The sequence below is a fragment of the Colossoma macropomum genome, unplaced genomic scaffold, assembly GCF_904425465.1.
Source record: "Colossoma macropomum unplaced genomic scaffold, Colossoma_macropomum, whole genome shotgun sequence".
NCBI lineage: Eukaryota > Metazoa > Chordata > Actinopteri > Characiformes > Serrasalmidae > Colossoma > Colossoma macropomum.
In genome coordinates, this window is record NW_023494793.1 from 43,600,504 (window position 1) to 43,625,340 (window position 24,837).

The 24,837-nt window shown below is 40.7% G+C and overlaps 1 protein-coding gene across 1 annotated transcript in view; it reads left to right on the top strand.

The window, feature by feature from the left end:
- The first annotated feature begins 8,184 nt into the window (after nucleotides 1-8,184).
- Nucleotides 8,185-24,837, top strand: part of sin3b (SIN3 transcription regulator family member B) — a 30,932-nt gene continuing 14,279 nt past the window's right edge. The window contains exons 1-11 of the mRNA XM_036579624.1: nucleotides 8,185-8,665; nucleotides 11,971-12,077; nucleotides 12,181-12,334; nucleotides 16,698-17,051; nucleotides 17,574-17,726; nucleotides 19,213-19,335; nucleotides 19,694-19,783; nucleotides 20,202-20,320; nucleotides 20,648-20,858; nucleotides 21,505-21,621; nucleotides 23,637-23,875. Coding sequence (XP_036435517.1) covers nucleotides 8,546-8,665; nucleotides 11,971-12,077; nucleotides 12,181-12,334; nucleotides 16,698-17,051; nucleotides 17,574-17,726; nucleotides 19,213-19,335; nucleotides 19,694-19,783; nucleotides 20,202-20,320; nucleotides 20,648-20,858; nucleotides 21,505-21,621; nucleotides 23,637-23,875 — 1,787 coding nt within the window. The 5' untranslated portion in view covers nucleotides 8,185-8,545. The remainder of the gene's footprint in view (nucleotides 8,666-11,970; nucleotides 12,078-12,180; nucleotides 12,335-16,697; nucleotides 17,052-17,573; nucleotides 17,727-19,212; nucleotides 19,336-19,693; nucleotides 19,784-20,201; nucleotides 20,321-20,647; nucleotides 20,859-21,504; nucleotides 21,622-23,636; nucleotides 23,876-24,837) is intronic.

The following is a 24,837-nucleotide window of genomic DNA, read 5'->3' on the forward strand; positions in this document are numbered from 1 at the left end:
TGTACAAATAAGTTCCAGTAGCTCAAAACTCAATTTAAGGCCTGGCAACTTTTTATTTTTACGTTAAAACACCGATTTAAAAAAAAATCATCTTAAATCTAATCAAAATATCTGTTTCTCATTATGAGATGTTTATAAGAATATTATAAGATTATTTATTGGTGTCTTTAACTCGTTTTAAGTCATTTTGTCTAATGAAAGTGTTGTACCACTTTATTTGGATCCTGCTATACTCTTTAAAAAGATGGTTCTTCAAGGGTTCTTTAGAAAAGACAGTGGTTCTATGTAGAACTATGAATGCTCAAAGAACCATTTGCATGCCTAAATGATTCTTCGGAATGATGGAGAATGTGCTGTATATGGTTTTGTTGAAAATGGTCCTATATAGCACCAAAGTGTTCTTCTGCTGTTACAAGCTTTACATCATAACAGTACAAGAACCCTGTTTGGTGCTATACAGAACCACATTCTCCATCAATCTGAAGAACAGTTTCACCATGCGAAGGGTTCTTTAAGTGTTCATAGTTGTATGTAGACTCATTGTCTTTAGTATAGAACCCTTCGAGAACCATACATAACACTGACATAACCATGCCATAAACATATCATGGCAGGTGTCATATCTAATTGTCATGACATGTTTATGGCATGGTTATGTCAGTGTTGTGTAGCAGCAAAAAGACAATTTTACAAGACAAAATAATTTAAAACAACCAAATAATGTCTAGAATGAGTTAAATAATCTTCAAAAATAGTCTCATAATGAAAAACACTGGATATTTAAACTAGTCCTAAGATGATCTCACTCTGCCAAGATACATATATTTTCAGTGTATCTTTCTTTTCTCGTTTTCTTTTCTTTCTTTTCGCTCATTGCTGTCTGATTCTCTTTGTCATGCTGGCGGCAGGCGTCTGCGAGCACAATCTATCGGCTGTTAATGAAGTGTGTGATATTCTTTAGTTCAGAAAGAACACACACTTCTCAGAGGAGTTCTTTGCTCTCTCTGTCTCTGTATTTACGCTCTCATGCATTTCATTATTCTCTACTTTCATAAACTGGGAAAGATGATATCTCGGCAAGTGAAGCGATCTTACATACAGGACTGTGGGAATGATCACCCTTCATTTATTAAAGATCCGGACAAAATGGCAAAAGTAGTTTGTTTTTAAGGAGATATTTGTGAGGAGATATATATATTTATATATATATATAGTGTATCGCTGTTGTCGGAACAAAACCTTGTATCTCCAAAATGGTAATTTTACAGGAGGACTTTTTTCATGTAAGTTATGGAACCTGAATTTTTTCTAAGTCATTATGGGCCGTTTCTTTTTATCTATTCTTCATGAAATTTACACACAATGTAAAGGGCAGCAGGCATTTTCAAATTATGTCCATAAATAAAAATGACAAAACTGGAAATACGAGGTATATATATATATATATATATATATATATATATATATATATGTATATATATGTGTGTATATACAGGGTGATTCAAAAAGATGCGTCTGATTTCAAAATGATTTATTTCAGTTGTAAGTCATTACAGATCAATGCAGTAAACTGTAAATGGTTTAATTCAGCCTAAAGTTTATTATGTAGTTGTACAAGGTCTCAGTATGAACCTCCTCCAGCTGTATGGACATCATCGATGCCATAGTCAAATTCATCCCATACTGGATTGAGCGTGTCAGGTGTCGCTGCACTCACGGCTCTTTCAGTGCGATTTCGGAGATCATCCAGTGTTGTTGGGAGTGGTACACGAACAGAACCCTTAACGTACCCCCACAAAAAAAAGTCATATGGCGTAAGATCTGACTGACAGTCAGAAACTCTTTGACCCCCTCTTTCAGTTGGATTGTGATTGGTTCCTAGGCGCTTCACGGTTGTAAAAATATGGCGCTTTGAAATCAGATGGATCTTGTTGAATCACCCTGTGTGTATATATATTGTCCCTTCATAGAATAAGATAAAATAAGTTAAAATATGGCTAAAAATAAGTTGAATAATCTTACATGACATTTACTTATATTTTTTATTTTACTCATTTCTCATAATAAAAATATTAGTTATATTACATACATCCAAAATATTTTCACTTGCCAAGATATCCTTTTTTACAACATACAGTAAATGCTTGTATTTATCCGTGTCAGATTTTTATTTTATTTTAATTTTTTTAAGCGTTTGATGTTAAAATTTGGGTGGAGCCAACAATATTCTCCTAAAAACTACAAAGTAAATATTCCACAATATGTGAAAATGTCATTACAGAAGAATATGACAGATCATTTCCGGACGTGTAGCTGTGTAAGACAGAGAATTAGGGCACTGTCCTCATTCTGCATCGTGCTGTGAGTGTGTTGTGCTGTTTCTCGCTTCATTCTGTGTGAGACTCTTATAGTATAAACTATCCTGACCTCCAAAATGAACCTCCTGCGGTAACCACGCTGCAAAACAAACAACAGGTTTGAGGTTTTTACTCGAAAAAGTGAGTCAGCCTGGCTGCCTCTAAACTGAGATTGTATTAAACTTCAAATGATCAGTTAAATCAGTTAAAACAACAGTTTTTGTCTTTCAGTGCACCAAAGAGAAGAATTTTGGATATTTTTAAAGCACTTAGGAGCTCAACTGCCTCTAAAATGTACACATACAAACACGCTTACAATTCAAAATACATAATAAAAGTCCCCAGATTATATTAAACGCATTAAGAAGAGACTACATCAACTGTAGTTACAAAACACTGGAGGAAACAATTTTATGGATAAACAGTTTTTGAAGATATGGAACAATATTGCGCACACAGACGCCCCCCACCCCCCTCCCAGACTGGAGTTGACCTTTGACCTTCGCCCTCAGTGGGCCTTGAGCACAAACCCGCTCTGTTAGAGTTGCTTTGCCGGTCGTCTTTGCCTGCATGCTACTTTGATGTTTCACTGTAAATACTTTAATTTATTGTTCATGGCCTGTAAAGGAATGACGGTTAATGTATTGTACTAATTATTATTTATGTAAATGTTGGGAGTTTTTTTGCTTTAATTAAGCAGTATTAGGGTAAATGAGGGGCATTTTGTTTTGTTCTGAATGTTCACAATCCTGCACTCTGTCTTATGTGTCACTGTTGTTAAGCTGTGTTATCAGAATAAGGCGATGCTGTCGTGACTGTGGAACGTGATCGATCTTCTCTTGGTGTTTCTGATCACCCGTGGCTTTTTCATCTCCACTGGCCAGGCCCATACGAACATCTGATATATGAACACATACGTCCCTAAATTTGAGATATTTATATCACTAAGATGTTGTTATAAGAATATTATAAGATTATTCAACCTATTTTGGGATATTTTTCTCATTTTAAGTCATTTTATCCAGTGAAATGATCCTGATTTGATGCCAAATCATCTATAAAATAAGTAAAAGTGTCTTAAGTAAGTTGAATAATCTTATAAACCTCTCACTGTAATCTCTTCACTGCTAAAAAAATAGTCTCGTCAAGTAAAATTATCTTAAACCTAGGCAAGAAATCTAATATTTCTCCTGTTGAGATTGTTTTGAGCTTAATTTAAGATTATTTAACTTATTTCTAGACATTTTTTACTTGTTTTAAGTAATTTTATTATGTAAAATTGAACTATATTGGCAGGTAATTGTGCTTGAAGCCAGCAAAATTATCTGCCAGTACAGTGAGATAATTTGACTCAATAAAATGACCTAAAACAAGAATAAAATAAACTAAATAATTTTATAATAAGTGCTCAACCATCTCAAAATGGGAAATATTACATATATTGACTAGTATTTAAGATCATTTCACTTGATATGAGACCATTTTTTGCAGTGTTAATTAAGAATATTACATGTTACACTAGATTTAAGGTTATTTCACTTACTAATATATTTTTTTTGCAGTTTATTTACATTATATAATGGAAAAGATGTATACATATGCAAGTGAAACATCTCAGACTTACGTTATATTATGTATTTCTCATTATGAGATTGTTATAAAAATACTAGAAGTGTTTTAGTACTTTTTTGCTTGTTTTTGTCATTTTTTCCAGCCTAATTATCCCAGTGGCAGCTTGTTTTAAGACCCAGTGCTGCTAATAGGATCGTTTCATTGGATAAAATGACTTATAATAAGTAAACATGTCTAAAAACAGGTTGAATAATGTTTAAATATCCTTACTACAGTCTCATAATGAGAAATATTAGCCATGTGGACTAGATATGAGATGTTTTCACTTGACAAGATGTCATTTTTTGGCAGTGATTTTTTATGAAGTGTAGAAATTCTACAATATAGATACAGTATGAATATAAATGCACAATATTCTGCCCCCCAGGTGACAGTAATATTGTGCATATATGTATATGTGCCAGTAGATTTTTTTGTAATTATTTAGTGGTTGCTTAAAATACAGTTACTACACAAGCTGAATGGGAGAAATAAGCATATTCAAAGTATATTTTAATTTTATTTGAAGAAAAAACAAACTTCCCCCACAAAATTTAATATATACACTCAAGTTGTATATGTTAAGTTATGGGAAATTCTCATGTATGCACTTATATTACACATATAAAGCCCCAGTATGTATTCATGTATTAGTTTTTCGTATGGGCGATCAACAGCAGATGAGAAATAGAGTTGGTGAATATTGAGCCAACATCCATCCAGTACCATGCTGAGTTCAGTGATGAAGTGAACCTTCCCAGCGGAGGGTTATTTTGTACATAATTTTTTTTTAAAATACCAACAAATACCCAAATAATACACAAGCCCTGACATCATGGTTGTTTTTCTATCATTATTATTATTATTATTACTATTATTAATGGGGGGGAATCAAAACTATGTGTCGGTTTATCTGCTTGCTAAACCCATGATGTTCCAGTGCTTGATATCTCTGCATCTTTTTCTATCTTCTATCTTCTCGATGTTGTACCTTTTCTTAAATTACCGACTGTGACAATGTTTGTAGTTAATAGACGGACGTACTTTTAAGTAAAACAAGAAAAACTGAAATAGAAAATAGATGAAAACTTTAGTGGCTCTGTGTTTGAAAAGACATAAAAAGAGAAAATGTCTTACGGTTCCCTTTTCGCGGAGTAGTTTGTAAATGTTGAGTGTACTTATGCTCTTCTATGATGGTCGTACTGATGGTATCATTTGTATTTCTGTACACACTTTGGTGATCCTGTCATTACTTGGTTTTATAAACCACGCTTATTTTTAAAACCTTCACTTTGAGTCGACTTTTTTTATTCAGAGAGTTACAACAATAATTCTGCATAATGAAACAGTTGAGATGTAAACAGAGTCGTTCAGAGTGGTTTGGTGTGAAACGCTCTGTTCTAGATAAACTTACCGAGTCACAGTTGTTCACAGTGCTGGTGATAGGAACCAGATGTCCACCTCTAAAAGCTCCCTCACAGAAAGTTACTGCATGAAATGGTTATGAATTCACTGCCTGATGACTGAGACACTGTTTTATGATAGTTTTGAGAACTTAAACTCCATTCATGGTGGAGGGATACATGCAGGGCGCTGTGAGGCAAAATAGTCCCCAAAGAAAACTTATTATTTCAGATTTTCCACTATTTTCCATCATCAACATTCCATATAAACCCAGAAGACTCATGTAGGTTCACTGGTGGTTCTGGATAGTAAATAAAATGTCTATATTTGTGTTGTAGTCATGGCGACCCCTGGTTCCTATCACCACCACTGTAAAGACATCTGAATCATACAACAGAATAATGCTGAGATTTTGAAAAATTGGTGGAATTCATCCTTTAAGTCTAACCATCATACACTCTCTGTCCAGTAGTGTCCAGACAGTGCCTCTACTGAGTGAATTCAGCTGCTTTAATCTGCACCCACTGCATATAATCTCCATAGAAAAGTACTGACCAATAGAATGAGACACTCTGGAGAAGCCAGACGTGAGCCTGAAGTCTCCATGCCCAATGCCAAGCGTGGTCTAGAGGGGTATAAAGCACCCCAGCATTGGGCTGTGGAGCAGTGGAACTGGGTTCTCTGGAGTGATGGAGCTCCATCCAATACCTCTGGGATGATTATTGATCCAGAACTGACCATCCAACATCACTACCTGACCTCACTAATGCTCAATCAGATCCTCAGAGCAATGTTCAACATCTTGTGTAAAGCCTTCCCAGAAGAGTAGAGTGTTCAGTGAGTCACTCTTCACCTTTATTCCAGCTTCCATTCTTTTCAGGAGACTCTCTTTCAGTTCTTCAAAGAATCTGCAGACACACCTCCAAAGTTCAGTCTTAGAAGCTGGTTGATCATTTTCTGAAGTAATCAAACACATTCAGTGGTGTTGAGGTCTGGACTCTGGGGTGGTCAGTCCATCGTTCAGCTTCTTTGTTTGATGCGTCCGTCTCCTTTTCTCAGTGAGGTTCTTCTTGACAGCTACACATCCTTTCAGACCCACAGTGCTGAGTCGTCTTCTCACAGTGGAAGGATGGACAGAAACACCTGTGGATGTTTTCAGATCTGAAGCAGCTTGATTTTCTCCTCTCTCTCAAAGATGAAAGCTTTAAAGGGAAACTCCACCGATTTTTCATGCATAATTTAATAGTTAAGATGTAAACCAAGTCAGAATTGTTCACAGTGATAAAATTCTGGCTTAAAACAAATTTTGATCAATTTATTTTAATCTATTCATGGTGGAGGGATACCTGAAGGGTGTTCTATGGCAAAATAGTCCCTTAAAGAATACTTGTTTATCAGATTCTCTACTATTTGGTTCTTTGGTTCTATACGGCACCAAAAAGGGTTCTTCTGTTGTATATAAGCTTGACATCGTAACAGTAGAAAAACCTTTTTGGTGCTGTATAGAACCATATACAACCCATTCTCTATCAATCTGAAGAACAATTTCACAATGCAAAGAACCGTTTAAGCATGCAAAGGGTTCTTTAAGTGTTCATGACTCTATATAGACCCATTCCCTTTACTAAAGAATCCTTGAAGAACCATCTTTTTTAAAGTGTATTTAATGGCTGTTTTAACTGGAAATTACATACATGCAGGGCGGTCTCTGATTTTTGCACAGTTGCCATACATGCACCACTAACATACACTGATCAGGCATAACATTCTGACCACCTCCTTGTTTCTACGCTCATTGTCCATTTTATCAGCTCCACTTACTATATAGGTGCACTTTGTAGTTCTACAGTTACAGACTATAGTTCATCTGTTTCTCTGATACTTTGTTAGCCCCCTTTTACCCTGTTCTTCAGTGGTCAGGACCCCCATGGACCCTCACAGAGCAGGTACTATTTGGGTGGTGGATCATTCTCAGCACTGCAGTAACACTGAGGTGGTGGTGGTGGTGTGTTAGTGTGTGTTGTGCTGGTCTGAGTGTCTAATAGAGTGGACAGTGAGTGGACACAGTGTTTAAAAACTCCACATGAATTACTATTTTGAGGCCACAAATTAATATAAGTAGGCCACAAATTATTATTTTACGGCCACATGTTACTAAATATAGGTCACAATTTGCTATATTGAGGCCACAAATTACCATTTTGAGGCCACAAATGAATATACTGAGGCCACAAAAAATATACTGAGGTCACAAATAAATATATTGAGGCCATAAATTTCTATTTTGAGGCCACAAATTAATATAAGGAGGCCACAAATTACTATTTTGAGGCCACAAATTAATCTAAAGAGGCCACAAATTACTATATTGATGCCACAAATTAATATTTTGAGGCCACAAATGACTATATTGAGACCACAAAAAATATATCGAGGCCACAAATGTAACTCGTGTCTTCAACATATTAATTTGTGGCCACGCTTTATCAAAAATGAATCACCTTATCATCCTAGCGGCTCCACAATTGATCATTTTATAACGTTTTCTAAAAAAACTCGAATGTTTAATAAACTCGCTGATACACTGTTTATTAAGTTATTAGTGATCTACATGTACATCTATGGCCCCATTACTTTAATATCGATCCGCAGAGCCTCTTTATTGATCAGCCTTTCAGGCTTCTTTGACAGTTTTGGGTGAAATGGTCCCTCCACACATCCGGGTACCGCCCGGCCGTCTGTAATCCCCGCCCATGCCGCGTTCGCGCATGCTCTGTGCGCTCTCCCACATTCGCTCCGCTGCCGCCGAATTTAAAGAGACAGGCGACCGTTTTTTAAAAATAACGTTTACAAACTGTTCGGTCCGAAAATATTCCTCCTACTGTGGGCCTTTTGGGTTCTCCCCCAGCTTCTCCGTACTTTTTTGGGTTAGTAGGAGTTTAGCTTTAGACGCTGTAGCCAGTGGTTCGGTATTCGAGTTTTGAAGCCAGCGGTCCGTCCTGCCGCTGCTGGCCGGGGTTCGAGTCACTCTGCGCGTATTCAGCGGCTTCGGCGCTCCGCTGCTGCCTGGAGCGCAGCTACGTTGAAGTTCGCGTTGTTTCATCACAACAGAGCATACTTCTCGGCAAATACGGAGGGGTGTAAACCTTTGTTTTGTGTGGCTGTTGGGGACGATGGCGAAAATCCAGGCTCACAGCAGCACCACGAAGCAGCTAAACCCAATAAACCAGGACAACAAGGCCTTTATGAGCGCTCAGAAACAGCAGCAGCAGCAGCACTTCCAGAAACTGAAGGTGAGAAACGGGTAAAAACGAGAGGAATAAAGAAGCAAAATGAGGTGTTTTCCACAGGAACTGTGAGCGGCGTTGATTATCTCTTTGGCTCAGGATCTGAAACGAGGCTGAAGTTGGCTTCCTTTTCGAATTTTTCCGTTCCACCTTAAATGGTGCAGCAGTCACATTGGGGCGCCTGACGCGCCAGAATGTGACCGCTGCACCATTTAAGGTGGAACGGAAAAATTCGAATGGGAAGCCAACTTCAGCTTCGCCGATCTTCTGATTTTTTTTCCCCACTGTGTTTTTTGTTAAAGTTTGGGCTCTTCTTTCGCAAAATCAGCTTTTTAATGTTATAATAACCCTGATTAAAAACCTCATAACATCGGTGCCTGATAACTGCTAACTCTGATTAGCTTCTCTTTGTTTTGCCTCCTCAGGCTTTTCGCTTTGGCAGCTTGAAAAAGCGAAAAAAGAAGCAGTTATGAAACCGAAAAACACACTTTGTGATGTTCAGTTGAACTTAAATGCAGTTTAATCTCACCAAAGAGCTTCTAGAGCCTTCTGATTCACAGTTAGCCGGTTAGCCACTTAGGTTAGCTAGCTGCACACTGCTTTTGTGCACTGCTAATGCACAGTTTGCTCATTTGTTGTGCTCATATCTCCAGTTTTGTGGTCTCAAGCTTGTGTTGGTGTAAGAAAAATAAGTCTCGGTGCTCATATGAATGAAATGAGAGCAGTAAAGTAGCTGGATAGTAACACTAAAGGGATTGTGGGGCTGTATTTCAGCTTCACTGCCAAAGCTGGTATTGTTTTACTGATAGGTAGTTAACGTTACTTGATTTCTTGGATTCATCTGATACTCTGAGCTGGCTTATTCCTCTTTAATGCTAGTTTGCAGGTAGTTCTGGTAGGTCAGAGTTAGTTTTCCTGCCAGAGTCTCTTGTGGCTGACTGCAGATTTTACTGCTGAAGCTGCTGCAGAAAACAAAGCAGCTTCTCAGATTTTCCCTTATGATCGTTATACACCGGTCAGCCATAGCATTAAAACCACCTCCTTGTTTCTACGCTCAGTGTCCACTGTATCAGCTCCACTGACCATATAGGAGCACTTTGTAGTTCTGCAGTTACAGACTGTAGTCCATCGGTTTCTCTGCATACTTTGTCACCCTGTTCTTCAGTGGTCAGGACCCCCATGGACCCTCACAGAGCAGGTACTGTTTGGGTGGTGGATCATTCTCAGCACTGCAGTGACACTGACGTGGTGGTGTGTTAGTGTGTGTTGCGCTGGTGTGAGTGGATCAGACACAGCAGTGCTGCTGAAGTTTTTAAACACCTCAGTGTCACTGCTGGACTGAGAATAGTCCACCAACCAAAAATATCCAGCCAACAGCGTCCTGTGACCGCTGATGAAGGACTAGAGGATGACCAACACAAACTGTGCAGCAGGAGATGAGCTATCGTCTCTGACTTTACATCTACAAGGTGGACTGACAAGGTAGGAGTGTCTAATAGAGTGGACAGTGAGTGTTTAAAAACTCCAGCGGCACTGCTGTGTCTGATCCACTTGTACTAGCACAACGCACAAACACACCATCACCACGTCAGTGTCACTGCAGTGCTGAGAATCACCCACCATGCTCTTTGGTGGTCCTGACCATTGCAGAACAGGGTAACAGAGTATGCAGAGAAACAGATGGACAACAGCCTGTAACTGTAGAACTACAAAGTGCTCCTATATGGTCAGTGGAGCCAGTGAGTGTAAAAACAGGGAAGTGGTTTTAATGTTACGGCTGATTTGTGTGTATGCGAATCTCATATCTGATGCTGGACAACAGTGATGACCATGCCTTTTCACCCCCCTAAACTAGTAAAGTCATCAGTGAGGGCTGGACAATATTGACAAAATTCATCATTAAATTTTTCCAAATATATCACAGTGCCACATGGTGTTTACAGTGGCATTAATAAAGTTAGCACTAATGAAGTTAATGAGCCTTTGCTTCCTGAGTGCTGCTTCTGTTGAAAGAAGGACCAAGCTTTTAAAATGACACCAAGGGGGACCAGTTTTAGCCAGACACAAAGCACATTTATGGAAAGGAAACATATATATATACACACCGATCAGGCATAACATTATGACCACCTCCTTGTTTCTACGCTCATTGTCCATTTTATCAGCTCCACTTACTATATAGGTGCACTTTGTAGTTCTACAGTTACAGACTGTAGTCCATCTGTTTCTCTGATACTTTGTTAGCCCCCTTTTACCCTGTTCTTCAGTGGTCAGGACCCCCATGGACCCTCACAGAGCAGGTACTGTTTGGGTGGTGGATCATTCTCAGCGCTGCAGTGACACTGACGTGGTGGTGTGTTAGTGTGTGTTGCGCTGGTGTGAGTGGATCAGACACAGCAGTGCTGCTGAAGTTTTTAAACACCTCAGTGTCACTGCTGGACTGAGAATAGTCCACCAACCAAAAATATCCAGCCAACAGCGTCCTGTGACCGCTGATGAAGGACTAGAGGATGACCAACACAAACTGTGCAGCAGCAGATGAGCTATCGTCTCTGACTTTACATCTACAAGGTGGACTGACAAGGTAGGAGTGTCTAACAGAGTGGACAGTGAGTGGACACAGTGTTTAAATACTCCAGCAGCACTGCTGTGTCTGATCCACTCAGACCAGCACAACACACACTAACACACCACCACCACCACCTCAGTGTTACTGCAGTGCTGAAAATGATCCACCACCCAAATAGTACCTGCTCTGTGAGGGTCCATGGGGGTCCTGACCACTGAAGAACAGGGTAAAAGGGGGCTAACAAAGTATCAGAGAAACAGATGGACTACAGTCTGTAACTGTAGAACTACAAAGTGCACCTATATAGTAAGTGGAGCTGATAAAATGGACAATGAGCGTAGAAACAAGGAGGTGGTCAGAATGTTATGCCTGATCGGTGTATTTGTTTAGTTTTTATGGATTTTTTTTTCAGAACAATCTGAAGCGACCAGTAAATGACCGACATTGCAGTAAACTGTCAGGTCCTTAATTATCATGGATATATTGTTCATTTTCAAGTATTTCGCTAAAATTATTGCTGAAATTCATAAGCAGTGATTTTAACAAGCTTAGTTTTGGTATTTGTCAGTAGTAAATGAGCTTAAGTAGTTGCTTAAGCGGAATTCATGACAGCATTTCATCATGAGCCACAAATGTAGTCCTCTGTAGTTAAGATATGTTTGTGCTTTTTGTCCCTTGCAGAGTTTTAACTGTGTTTCAGTGAGAAAAACTGCAAAAGTCTTATTGTATTTTTTCTCCACAGGTAGAAGATGCTTTATCATATTTGGATCAAGTCAAAATACGGTTTGTAAACGAGCCTGGAATATACAACAAGTTCCTGGACATAATGAAAGAGTTCAAGTCTCAAAGGTATGTCAGATAAAACCAATCTCAGAGTAGTTGGCTGTTTAGTCCTTAATTAAAAGCTGGCGTAATTAGGCTGATTGTTAACTGCTGTGTTCCTTTCCTGCAGTATTGACACCCCTGGAGTGATAAACCGCGTGTCTCAGTTATTCCATGGACATCCGGACCTGGTCTTGGGCTTCAATGCCTTCCTGCCTCCAGGATATCGAATTGAAATACCCAAAAATGGAATGGCCTTTCTCCAGTCCCCTTTCACTGCACAGGTAAAAGTGGAAAAACATTTTTTTTTCAGTAGGGATCCAATTTTTTCCCTCTCGATTCTGGCAGTGAAATTAATAAACTGGGCCGTGAACGCGGCGTTTAATATGTTTTAGTGTTCGCAGTTCCTTCACCAAATTATAGTTCCTTAACGAGCAGCTTGTTGCTACGTCAGAGTAACGAGCTCCGCCCACTCGCTGCACAGCCGGCAGTTCGTTCTCCAGCTCCTTACACTAAACTCCCAAACTGTCATCACCACTGAGCAGCTTTTCAGTCGGCAGCTGTGACAGAAGAACAGCTGAACAACCTGGAATCAGCCAGAAATGAACCCAATACCATTTGCCAAACGTGTAGTCTGATCTTCAGAGTCTGACCAAATCAGACTGAGCCATAAAACTGCCGCAATATCAAGTTCAGCTCAGTTTGTCAGTTTTTGCCAGATCAGTATTAATGTTGTTTTGTTCCAGCCAGTCTGTAAAGCATCTTACAGCCCATTTAGTTTGGTGAATGGTGTTGGGTTCATTTCTGGCTGATTCCAGGTTGTTCAGCTGTTCTTCTGTCACAGCTGCCGACTGAAAAGCTGCTCAGTGGTGGTGACAGTTTGGGAATTTAGTGTCGTCTCATCTTCAGAGTCTGACCAAATCGGCTGTCGGTCAAATGTGATCTTAAAAGTGTCCATTTTCTGTTTGCGGCAAAGTAAGAAGTAAAAATGTTCAAATGGCTTAGCGACGGTGTCTCAGCGGAGTGATACAGTGTTTGTGAAAAAACCCGTGATGTTATGGTGAAATAACAGCACAGTTAGAATGCTTCTCAACCAGTCAGCTCGCGTGGCCGGAACTAACTGTTGCATAAAAGCAAATGTAGCATGTGGGAGATGGTCATACATCAAAATATTTAAATTATTTTGCTCCCAAAGGTTTATATAATTGTGTTATTTAGTTTTTTTTATTAAACATGAGAACCCGAAATACGCTTACATGAGCGTGCTAGTCCAACAGGGAGCGACAACACCCCATACACATTAATGTCAGACACCTCAAGAAGAACATTGTGAGTGCACTGTGCGAAATATACACCACACCACTAAGCTAAGGCAGAGATTTTCTAATAGCGTAGAAAATCAATAGATTTTGACTTGCAGTTTGTCAGACCTCTGTAATTCGGGGTTTCTGTCAAGTTTGCTTGAAAAAGCTTTAAAAAGCGAAAGGAAAAACGTGGGGTTGTTTATGTTGCCTTGGCTGCTCCGCCGTCTCCAATCCTGATCAGTTTTTCTAGCTTCATCACATTTGAATTATGGATTTATTCTGAGTCTGACTTTGGTTAATGTTGATCAAGTTACACAGTTTTAGGCTGCGTTTACATTACAAGGTTGAAGTGGCGCAAATCCACCTAATAATCGGTTAATAATCCGACTAATAGCTCAATCGGAATAGAATACGTCCATGTAAACACTTCACTCGAAATAGACTAGTCAGATTGAGACCATTCAGAATACAGTTTCTATCTGACTGATCGAGGTGGGTAATCCAGTAAATAATCAGTTAAATAGAAGAATAATATCCGTGTAAACGCCTGTATCTGATTACATTCCCTATCGGAAAGTTTAAGTCCGTTCTGATCATGTTCGTCACGTCATAGTGAAAGTTTATACTGTTCAACATGGCGGAGCAGAAACTGGTCTGCAGAGGAGACGAAGTTTATGCTCTGATCTTTAAAAGACGGCGGTGGGACGGACGTCCAGCTTATGTGTCTCAGAACACGACGTCTTCCTCTCGGCCTTCTTTAATAAGGACATGTGAAGGACGTTTTCCTGAGTCTGACATCATTTTAAAGTATTTAAAAACACAAGCACTGCTCACTGCTGCTCGTCTCACTCTGACTGGACTTGCGCGATGCTGGTTGTCATGGTAACGTCTACACTAAGTGGTTCTCTGTGCATATCCATTTTTGGATCGGATTACTTGTAGTGAGCATGTAAACTGAGGTTTTCATCAGATTGTTGAGCAGAGTGAGAATAAACACCTCAGTGTGACTCAGATCTGATGTTTTCAGGGCTGTGTGGACACACATCTGATCTTGTCAAATGTGGTCTTAGATCGATTAGTGGCCGTTTGACCTTAATGTGACGCTCAGATCTGAATTCACGTGCTTTTTTTCCACTGCGCGTGACCATCATTCAGCGTTACCATGGCAGCAGCTCCATCAGAAGTTAAAGCCCGTAAACGGTGGAAAAGCAGCTCATCTCACCTTTTTCTCCTTCGTCTCGCTCTAATAATGAAGCTGAGAGCTGATCAGACTTAATGATCTTCTCAGCGAAGCTCGTTCTGCTCGTTAGTTTGTTTGCTGTTCCTGATGCACATGATTTGCTCATTATGATGTGCGCATGCGGGTCGTTTCAGGAAACCAATTCGTTCACATTACTGACAGATTTGAGTCACTTACCTAAACGAGTGTGAACCATCCTGTCAGAGAGATCGGATATGAGCAAAAAATTGGATTTAAGCAGTAAAGCTTGTAATGTGAACGTAGCCCTAGGCCCAGTCCCATTTCTTATTTTTACTCCTACCCCCTGTTTTCGAGTGTTGCCCCTTGGACCTGAGCTACAAGGGGTAGTGGTTGAAGTCTTCCCTCTGAAATGAGACCCTCAAATAAAAAGAGCATCACTTCATTAACAGCTACCAGCGCTGCTCTGTAGGAGACCCTGCCAGTCTGCAGTGACAGCAGAGGAGGGTAAAGTTCAGCTCCTCACTGCTGGGCTTTAGTTACATTTAGGGCATCATATGATCTTCAAAGAGGGGGGTGATTATTTATTATCACCCACCCCTAATTCTTCAGTGATATGAAGCTGAAGTCAGATATTTTCCAGGTTCTTATTCATATTTTCCCATTCCACCTTAAATGGAACAGCAGTTACATTCTGGCGCTTCAGGCATCAGAACTGCTGGACTATTTAAGGTGAAACGGGAAAGTTAGCTAGCTACTGAGACATTAGCATACTATTAGCGATTTTTTTTAAATGCTTTTTTTAAACGACATTAAACTAAGATAATACAATGATTATTGTAATTTTTTAACAGAGAAAATTCTCACATTTGTGTGTTTCTTTGGTCTCTTGTTCTCCATCTTGCTGGTTTTTCTTTTTTTCTCATAACTCTCTGTTTGGAGTCTCTGAAAAACCTCTATTTGGAGGGTCATGAAGCCCCAACACTTCACCCTAGCCCTCTATCTCAACAAGAATTGGGACACCCTACCCCTAGACAAGAACTCGGAGGTGTTTTTAAATATTTGGAGGCCATTTGTAAGAATGGAGCACAGTAACGTGAGATTCTGACTGCAGTTTAATGAAAAGGTAAAGCTCATTTGAATTATGAACATGATTATAACTCCCAGTTCAGCCCCAGAGCACAAACAGCCCAGTCATCAGTCAGACTGAGTTCTGCGTACTTAAAAGGAGACGGGTACAGACATGTGCAAGTTAACAGCGCGAGGTCAGTGTTTTTAAAGAGCTGTGTCCTCACCGTTCTGTTTTTAAAGAAGGAAAACGCTGCCTTTATGTGGACAGGAGGCCAAAATGCAGATAAGAAAAAAAATGTTTTCAGAAATATCTGGATATGTGTGGACGGGGCCTACTGAGTGTGGATCGGTGATGTCTGACTGATACCAGATCCATTTCATATGGTCAGTATTGGGCAGTAAATCTGGTCGATGCACCACTAGTGAGCCGCTTACTGAATGAATAAGTTTTATGGTCAACTCCTAATTACACTTCAGTGTGCCTGCAGTCTACTGTTAGTTCTTTCAGTTTGCAGAGCTGTAAATGCTGTTTGTTCTTACTGTTTTGCATCACTCTGCTACATTTGCACTTCTGTAGATGAAGTCCCACTGACGTGATGGTTGGCCGACCCCAGTTTTATTGACGTGGTGATAATTTGTGGTTAATTAGCGACTTTTTTAAGGGTCCAGACTCATGACTGTCTGGTGGTTCGGTCAGTGTCCACCAAACCTCTTCTGGGCAGGGTTTAGTTGTAATCTGCATATTTCTGTACGTTTTAAAAAGTATGTTGTCCTTTTTTGGGGGCCAAAATAAAATTCTGGGCTATTTTCAAACACAAGTCACCAGTCAGAAAAGCGGAAAAACTAAATTTTGCTTGGCATGTTATAATTGGTTCTTCGTTATTTCTATGTATATGTTTAATGTATTTTTTTTTCTTAAATAACTTTACCAAAAATAATAAAATCAAATTGATGTGTGGTGAGAATTTTAAATAAGTGTTGCGTCCTTAAGGTTAAAGTTTGCACACCCTTAAGAATCGTTATTGTAGTTGAGGTGTTGTGATGTTGACGATAGTTGCTGGTTTGTTTCGGCAGGTTTCTCCAGGTAAAGGTAAGAACAGCACCACCTGTGTGGGCAATGCGGCCAGTGTATCGTCGTCGTCGTCGTCGTCTTCAGCGGCCGTGGTGGAGGTCAGTTCCGCTCCCAGTGAACCTGTAGCGTCTCCTCAGAGCGCCTCGCCCTCGGGCCCTCCGGAACCTTCTGCCAGACTGGCGCTGCCCCTGCCTAGCCAGTCACAGCCTGCCACCTCGTCTGTGTCTCCGCCCACCTCTGAACCCAGTCCCGTGGAGTTCGACAGCGCCATCAGCTACGTAAACAAGATCAAGAGCCGATTTCTGGACCATCCGGAGATCTACAGGTCCTTCCTGGAAATACTGCACACCTATCAGGTAAGTGTGGTGTTCTAGGAGGTCTTTCAGGACCCTGGGGCCGTGTTACTGACACACCCTCACCCTGAAATTTTATCTGTTTAGTCACCATGATGACTGAGTCTAGGACTGAGATCGTAATTATATCTGAATTCCATATAAGTGCTTTTTAACTGGATCAGTAGAAGCCATATCGCCCCCTACACTTCCTGTAGTGTATTACAGTCTGTCAGAGTGACTGTGTGGATCATATGAACATTATAGAGGCTTTTTAACTGGATCAGTAGAAGCCATATCGCCCTCTACACTTCCTGTAGTGTATTACAGTCTGTCAGAATGACTGTGTGGATCATATGAACATTATAGAGCTTTTTAAATGAAACAGTAGAAGCCATATCGCCCCCTACACTTCCTGTAGTGTATTACAGTCTGTCAGAGTGACTGTGGATCATATGAACATTATGGAGCTCTGTTATTTTACTAAACTCTGGGTCGACTTTTCTTTGCAGCTGTAATATGACTGATGTGTGTGTTGTGTGGCAGAAGGAGCAGCTGGAGCTGAAGGAGAACAGGAGCCGAAGCAGTTCGGGAATGACAGAGGACGAAGTTTTCTCCAAAGTGGCCAGCCTGTTCAAAGGTCAGGAGGACCTGCTGGCTGAATTCGGACAGTTCCTGCCTGATGCAAAGAGATCACTGGTCAGAAAATAATTGTTTCTTTTGTTCTTTTCTGGAGATGTTTGTGGCTTAACTACAGGGAAACATTTTGTTCCAAACATTTTTAACTCAGGCCAGAAATTTACCCCATGCAAGCAGCAGCAAGAGAGGCTGTAGAGTGTGTCAGCCAGCTTCTGCCAATAGAGTCTGGCTGCAGACCTGCTCTCTCAGCCAGATGTACTCTCAGCCCCAGTGACGTCACATGCACATGCACTCTCTGCCACAACGGCAGAAGCAGCCCAACGGCACGGTAACTTTTGGCTGCAGCTGCTTAGCGACATCACTTAATCGATTTTATGTTCATAACACAGCTAGAGAGTTACATTTAATGTACCTCCCTGTTGAAAAAAGCCATAGAACCCGTGTCAATAGAAAAGTGTCTGTTGGTTCCTGGTGGTTTTCAGTAGTTGCTAATGGTATTCTGTGTTGTCCTGATGGGTTGATATCACGGTGTAAAGGATTCTGATCGTTTAATCAGGTGTGTTTGGGACCGATTCCACATACATTTGATCGTTTCCTAATGGCCTCTAACGGCAACCATCAAGCCCATTCAGCAAAACCATCAGGTTTTATTCCTAACGGCCCTGCAAACACAGTGACGTTGTGACAGCGTACTGTTCTGGTGCCACAGCGTCGTCTGCTTGGTTCTCTCTACATGGTCACAACGCTGAAATGTAATTCCTCAAAGTTGTGACAACATTGTCTGACAACTTTCTAGGAGGTTGTGACGATGTTGACGAGACAGCAAAAGTAATCGATACTACGTTGACTATGTTGTCACAACCTCCTAGAATCCTTAAGTTCTGTTTTAATCAATATTGCAGTTTTTGATAACCGGTTCTGATCGTCTTCAGCTTGGCTTTCATGAGTTTCCGTAGCCGCCTTGTTTTTCTGCGAATAATCTCGACATTTATGTCTTATCATCGTGCTTTTATTTTGAAAGTTTCCATATTTAATTACTTTATTATCAGTATGGCAACGTTAATATACATTCAGTGTAACTCTTGTTGCCCAGCAGTACATGGTCCACTATTTTTCCTCATAAAACTGACAAAAACACTCAATAGGCTGGCGGTGCATGTCAGGCTGAGGGTAAATGTCTGCAGCCAGACCCTTCTCTCTCTTCTGCGGCCAGTGTGCTTTGTTTCAGTCAAGTGCACAGGCCAGCAGAGCTGGTATATATGGTACTTAATCTTCATTTTCTTAGAAAAGCAGTTGTGGTTGCTATTTGAATAAAAAGCAGCTCTCGTTTTAGAAACAAGCAGAGTTGTCCTGCTTCACCCTCTTGAGGTTACTGAGGTTTATAATTGCCAAATACTTACAATTCATCAGCCATGCATGGCCATTGGCTTCTGCATACGTGCATGGCGTAAGTTTCTGGCCTAACTGGCCTCCATCTAAACACTGTTTTAAAACTGAAAGCTCTGTTCTGATGAGATGGTGTTTAATGCTCTGTGCTGATTGACAGTTCACTGGTGGCTCGTTGACGGGGAAGGAGCATGTGAAGAAGCCAGACGAGGATGATCTCAGCAAACAGAGCAAGAAACGGCCCCGCCCCGTCCTGCTGCCGCACATGACCCCCCTGCTAAAGGTCAGACCACTTTCTTCTCTGTTCCTCAGGAGCGTTTCACTAAGCAGGACTTGCACTCATTAAGATTGGTAACTGAGGCCCGAATTGAGGATTGTCCAATATGAATGTACCTCCCCATTAGGGCTGGCCCGAGAAAATGATAACGATAATTATCGCGATATAACTTTCTTTATAACACGGACTGAAGGACCTGACGGAGTTAAAAAGCAGTAGCTTCCATCTAGAAGCCTGAATTCTGTCAGTGCTTTTGGAGCTGAATTGAAGAGCAGTAGATCTCCAGGTCAGGCGCTAGTGGTTTAAATACTAACAAGTTCAACACGTCTGATTTTATCTGTTTGTTTTTCTTTTATCATTTCAGAAAAAGATGAAGTTTTCATGCTCCAAAGATCAGTCGTTTGCCTCAGTTGGAAAGCACGGTGTCCTTCGCGAGTTCACCTTCTTTGATAAGGTAATTTCTCACTGCTGACCACTGACCAGTATCCGACAGTGTGTTTTATTTACTCCATTTATTTTTCTATTTTTTACACACACATACATTTATATATATTCTTCTTTTTGCTCCTGCTGCAACTAGTACTACTACTTCTAATAATAATAATAATAATAATAATAATAATAATAATAATAATATCATCTTCTCCAAAGACATTTAGTTTCGTTCAGCAACACTTGCACCAGACACCCTTTGATATTATTTAATAATAAACATCATTTGTTATTTGTGAAGTACACTTTCTATACATATATAAAATATTTCATATAAAGTGTTTTCTGATCTTGTGTCCAGGTCTGATCTTCCTCTAAAGCTTTCTGTCCTCTCCACTGCTCATCCACAGCTTTTTGACGGTTATCTCTCTCTCTTTCAGGTTCGTCGTCTGTTTAAGAGCCAGGAGGTGTATGAGAACTTTCTGCGCTGCATTGCCCTCTTTAACCAGGAGGTGGTGTCGGGAGCTGAGCTTCTACAACTCGTCACTCCATTTTTAGGGTAAAAACAGAGACACAGCCTGAGTTATTCAACATTTTGTGACCAATTTTAAACGCTTCAGCATAAGCAGCACCTCAACAAACAAGCGAGCGTAGAGTCGAATTCCAGAAGAGGGAATAAAAACTGATAATTTTATATTTAGATTTTATACTCTGCTCTTTTTAGTTGAATAGTGTTCACTGACTGAAATTGATTAATTCCCTGGGGGACAGTACTGTTTGCAGTTTTGTTTCTATGAAGTACCTTTTTATTTTTCGTGTTTTTAGTATTTCGCTTCATTCGGTTCATGCTATAATGAATTCATATCTCTTTCCCCCCCCCCTGTAGGAAGTTTCCAGAGCTGTACTCCCAATTTAAGTCGTTTTTGGGGGAGAAGGAGCTGTCCCACTCCGTTTCTGGCCTTTCGGACCGCTATATGGAGGGCGGGGGCAGGGAGGTGGACTACGCCTCCTGTAAGAGACTCGGCTCCAGCTACAGAGCGCTGCCCAAAACATACCAGCAGCCCAAATGCAGCGGCCGCACCGCTCTCTGCAAGGAGGTACGTGCTCACCTGTGCTCACTTACCTGAACATGTATTTCCTCAACATGCATTAGAGTGTAGTTTTGGACTAAATTACACCATTTAAATCAATTTTTATCTTAATCTGAGTCTGAGAAATATATATGTGCCTCTCAGTCGCAGTACTGAGGGAATCCTGTACAGCACGTTTTTTGTATTTCGCCTGGTCCAACAATTAAAAAATAGCTTATGAGTTAAATCAGAGAAAAACCTCCTTTATCATATTAAGCAGTGACCCTATCTACAACTGGTCACTTACTGTGTCTGGTATCTGGATTGTATCCTGATAAGATTTTAGCCACAGATGTTTACACTTGGTAGTCAAATGTGTTTCTGGTTAGTCGGACTGAAATTTGATTTGCTGTGTGGGACGGAATATGCAAATCTGTTATTTCACAGTTCCTGTAAGTTGTCTGCAGTGTGTTTTGCACAAAAGTGTCTCTGTTAAGCATTTAGTTTCGCCCCCAACCATGTGAGTCATCCATGAATATCTTGCACACAGATACGGGTCACGAGCCCAGTGACGTATTGCATGGAGAGGGGTTTCGGTTGTACTGGGAGGGGTTTCGGTTGTACTAGGAGAGGTTTCAGTTGTATCTTCTACTAAATCTTTATCTTCCTGCAGGTGCTGAATGATACCTGGGTGTCGTTCCCGTCCTGGTCGGAAGATTCCACTTTTGTAAGTTCTAAGAAAACGCCTTACGAAGAGCAGCTCCATCGCTGTGAGGACGAGAGGTTTGAGGTGAGACTGCTCAACGTCCAAATTAAAAAAAAGAAAACGTTCTTGATTGCTATACAGAATTTATTTAGGTCTAAGGAATGGTTTGGTGGAATAATTTACCAGGGCTTCAGACCGAGTAGATTGGTTGCAAGTATGACTGATAGTAACTGATAGGCTATTGCGTCGCATGGACGCGCCCTTGCCTGCGTGCTCGCGGGATTTCGACCAGAGCGGCAAAAACGTGACAAACAAAGCAGATGAGCCGAGCTGAGCGTTTTGCGGTGAATGTCGATGTGTAGAAAAATGACGAAACTAAAAATATCTGATTCTTTATTTTCACACAATCTCAGTCACTGTCAGACCATAAGAGCTCATCTGCTCAACCCCAGTCTGACTCAGAACCAGTGCAGTAGTGAAAGACGCACAAAGATGTATCTGAACAGCCGTCCACTTCAAACACTTCATGCAAAAGTACGACCACAGAAAGATTTCAGAACTTCTTGGCTGTCAGGAATGATAAAATAAAGTAGACTATATTGCGAATTCTGTTTGAAAGGAAGTAGATACCGCTGGAAAATTTGATTTCTTAACAGGAATCATTTCAGAAAAAGAGACGGTGAAAAAACATGATGAGAGTCAACTGCATGAAAATGCATGTGATTTCATCATCGCTAAGAGTGCTACTAAACTCCCCTAGCTCATGTGTCTCCTGCATGCAGAAAAACAGCCGAGAAAGAATTTAAAGAGCTTAAAATTAAATTCACCAGCCTGTATGAGAGCATGTGAGGAACTACCCTTCACCAAATTCACCTCCCTAATCTTGTTAATGAGAAAAAGCACCTGGATGTGTCGAAGACGTCTGATATGTATGACAACGACCCTTCACGGTGGAAGCCAGAGATACTTAAATCACAGAGCTGGCCTGAGGTGTGTCGAAAAGCTTTATTTTTTTGCATATTATTATTTAACACTAAAAAAAGCCGTTGGCACCCTGATATTTTTTTTCCTCTCTCTTTTAGGAGCCAGCGGCTCCTGAAGCTAATTTTTTGTCTGGAGCCCTGTTTACCCCAAATTAACTGATCAGCCAAGACATTTTTTTTCTGACTGAAGTCTGCCTCTTTCTTTGCACATGTAGCAGAAGTTGATTAGCAGTGTGTAAACAGCAGGCGTTGTGGAGTTGTTCAGTAATCTCTTGACTGTGGTTTCTAACACTTGCTATTTATAAGCCTGCAGACAAAATGCGGCCTTCCGCTGTCCATTTGTGTGAAGGTCTGTGTCTGTGTTTACATGCAAAGATTTTTGTCAATCCGATTGAACACATTCCGATTATAGATTAAGACTGAGGAGTTTATTCTCACTCTACTCAACAATCTGATGGAGGATCTCAGTTTATATGCTCACTACAAGTAATCCGATCCAAAATTAGGTGCATGTGTAGAGAACCACTCAGTGTACACGTTACCATGACGGCGAGCATCATGTGAGGTCCAGTCAGAGTGAGACGGGTTTTCAGTTGGCACGCTTGTGTTTTTAATTGCTTTAAATTATGGCTAAAAAACATACTTCGCATGTATTAAAGAAGGCCGAGAGGAAGACGTCGTGCTCTGAGACACATAAGCTGGACGTCCGTCCCACCGCCGTCTTTTAAAGATCAGAGCATAAACTTCGTCTCCTCTGCAGACCAGTTTCTGCTCCGCCATGTTGAACGGTATAAACTTTCACTATGACGCGACGAACATGATCAGAACGGACTTAAACTTTCCGATAGGGAATGTAATCAGATACAGGCGTTTACACGGATATTACTCTTGTATTTAACTGATTATTTACAGGATTACCCACCTCGATCAATCAGATAGAAACTGTATTCCGAATGGCCTCAGTCAGACTAGTCTATTCTATGTTTATATTGGCGTATTCTATTCCGATTGAGCTATTAGTCGGATTATTAATGGATTATTAGATTGCATGTAAACGTGGCTACTGTAGCTCACAAAGTGTTAAACACAGAATTCATCTGTCTTTCCTTCCTGTAGCTGGATGTTGTTCTGGAGACCAACCTGGCGACCATTCGAGTGTTAGAGAGTGTTCAGAAAAAGCTGTCCCGCCTTTCACCGGAGGACCAGGACCGTTTCCGGTTGGACGACTGCCTGGGCGGCACCTCTGAGGTCATCCAGCGGCGTGCTGTGTACCGCATCTATGGGGATAAAGCTCCCGAAATCATCGAGGGACTGAAGAGGAACCCGGCTACTGCAGTGCCTGTAGTACTGAAGAGGTCAGTACAGATATCTCTGTCTGGTCTCTCTTCTGGTGTAGAGCCAAATGGTTCCCAGGGCCATACAGCGCTTTTCCGTGCTGGTGCGAACTCATAAGACCGGTTATGGTTTTCCTGTGCTGCCAAATCAGAACCGAGTAATGCAGAAGAAAAACTACACACGAAAGTGGCCAATAGGCTAACAGCTGCTAGCACCACAGAACACGTTCAGTTGTGGATGTCACTCGACTTAACGCTCTAAACATGTTATTTATGCAACGGTTAGCTGGAACGGGGGGTGCACTGTGGTGGGTAGCACTTTTAGCCTTATAAGTGAGTGTTAGCTTAGCCCAGCAGGCTACCACTCCAAACACCCCAGAAAAGTTTCGGTTTTCGGACGCTCAGGTTGTTTAACTCAGTCATGAGCTTTTATAGTCTGCGTTTGTAACAGTACAAGACCAGTTAGTCGAATCAAACCTGTGTTGTGGTGTTTAGATCTAGAGCCCTCTAGCTAAGCTAACTAGGAGTGCTGCTGTCTAGGGAAGAGGAGCCATATAGCGTTAGCCTGTTTTAACAGCACATAACAGGTTTAGTTACAGCTTTCTGTCACTCCAAAACCAGCAGCTCAAAATGGCTCATTCTGAGTCATTATTATGTAAGTTTGCATCACCGTAGCCTCTGCTACCCAGAATCAGCCCCGTTCTTTGGTAAGCAGAGCTGTTAGCGTACTAAGCTAAAGACAACCAGGTCCTGTCTCCTAGTTTAACATTTAGCAGTTGCTGTATTGATGGTTTGGCAGTTATTGAAGGGTAGATTGAAAATTGTAAACTGCGTTTACTTACTTACTTACTTACTTACAATTAAAAACAAAGTCTTTTGCTTAATCATTCTTCTAAATTTGATTACTTTTGCGCTGCCTCAAAAATGTCTTTTTTTATGTTACCATATACCAGAAGGCAGTGCAAAAACATTAACCAATAATA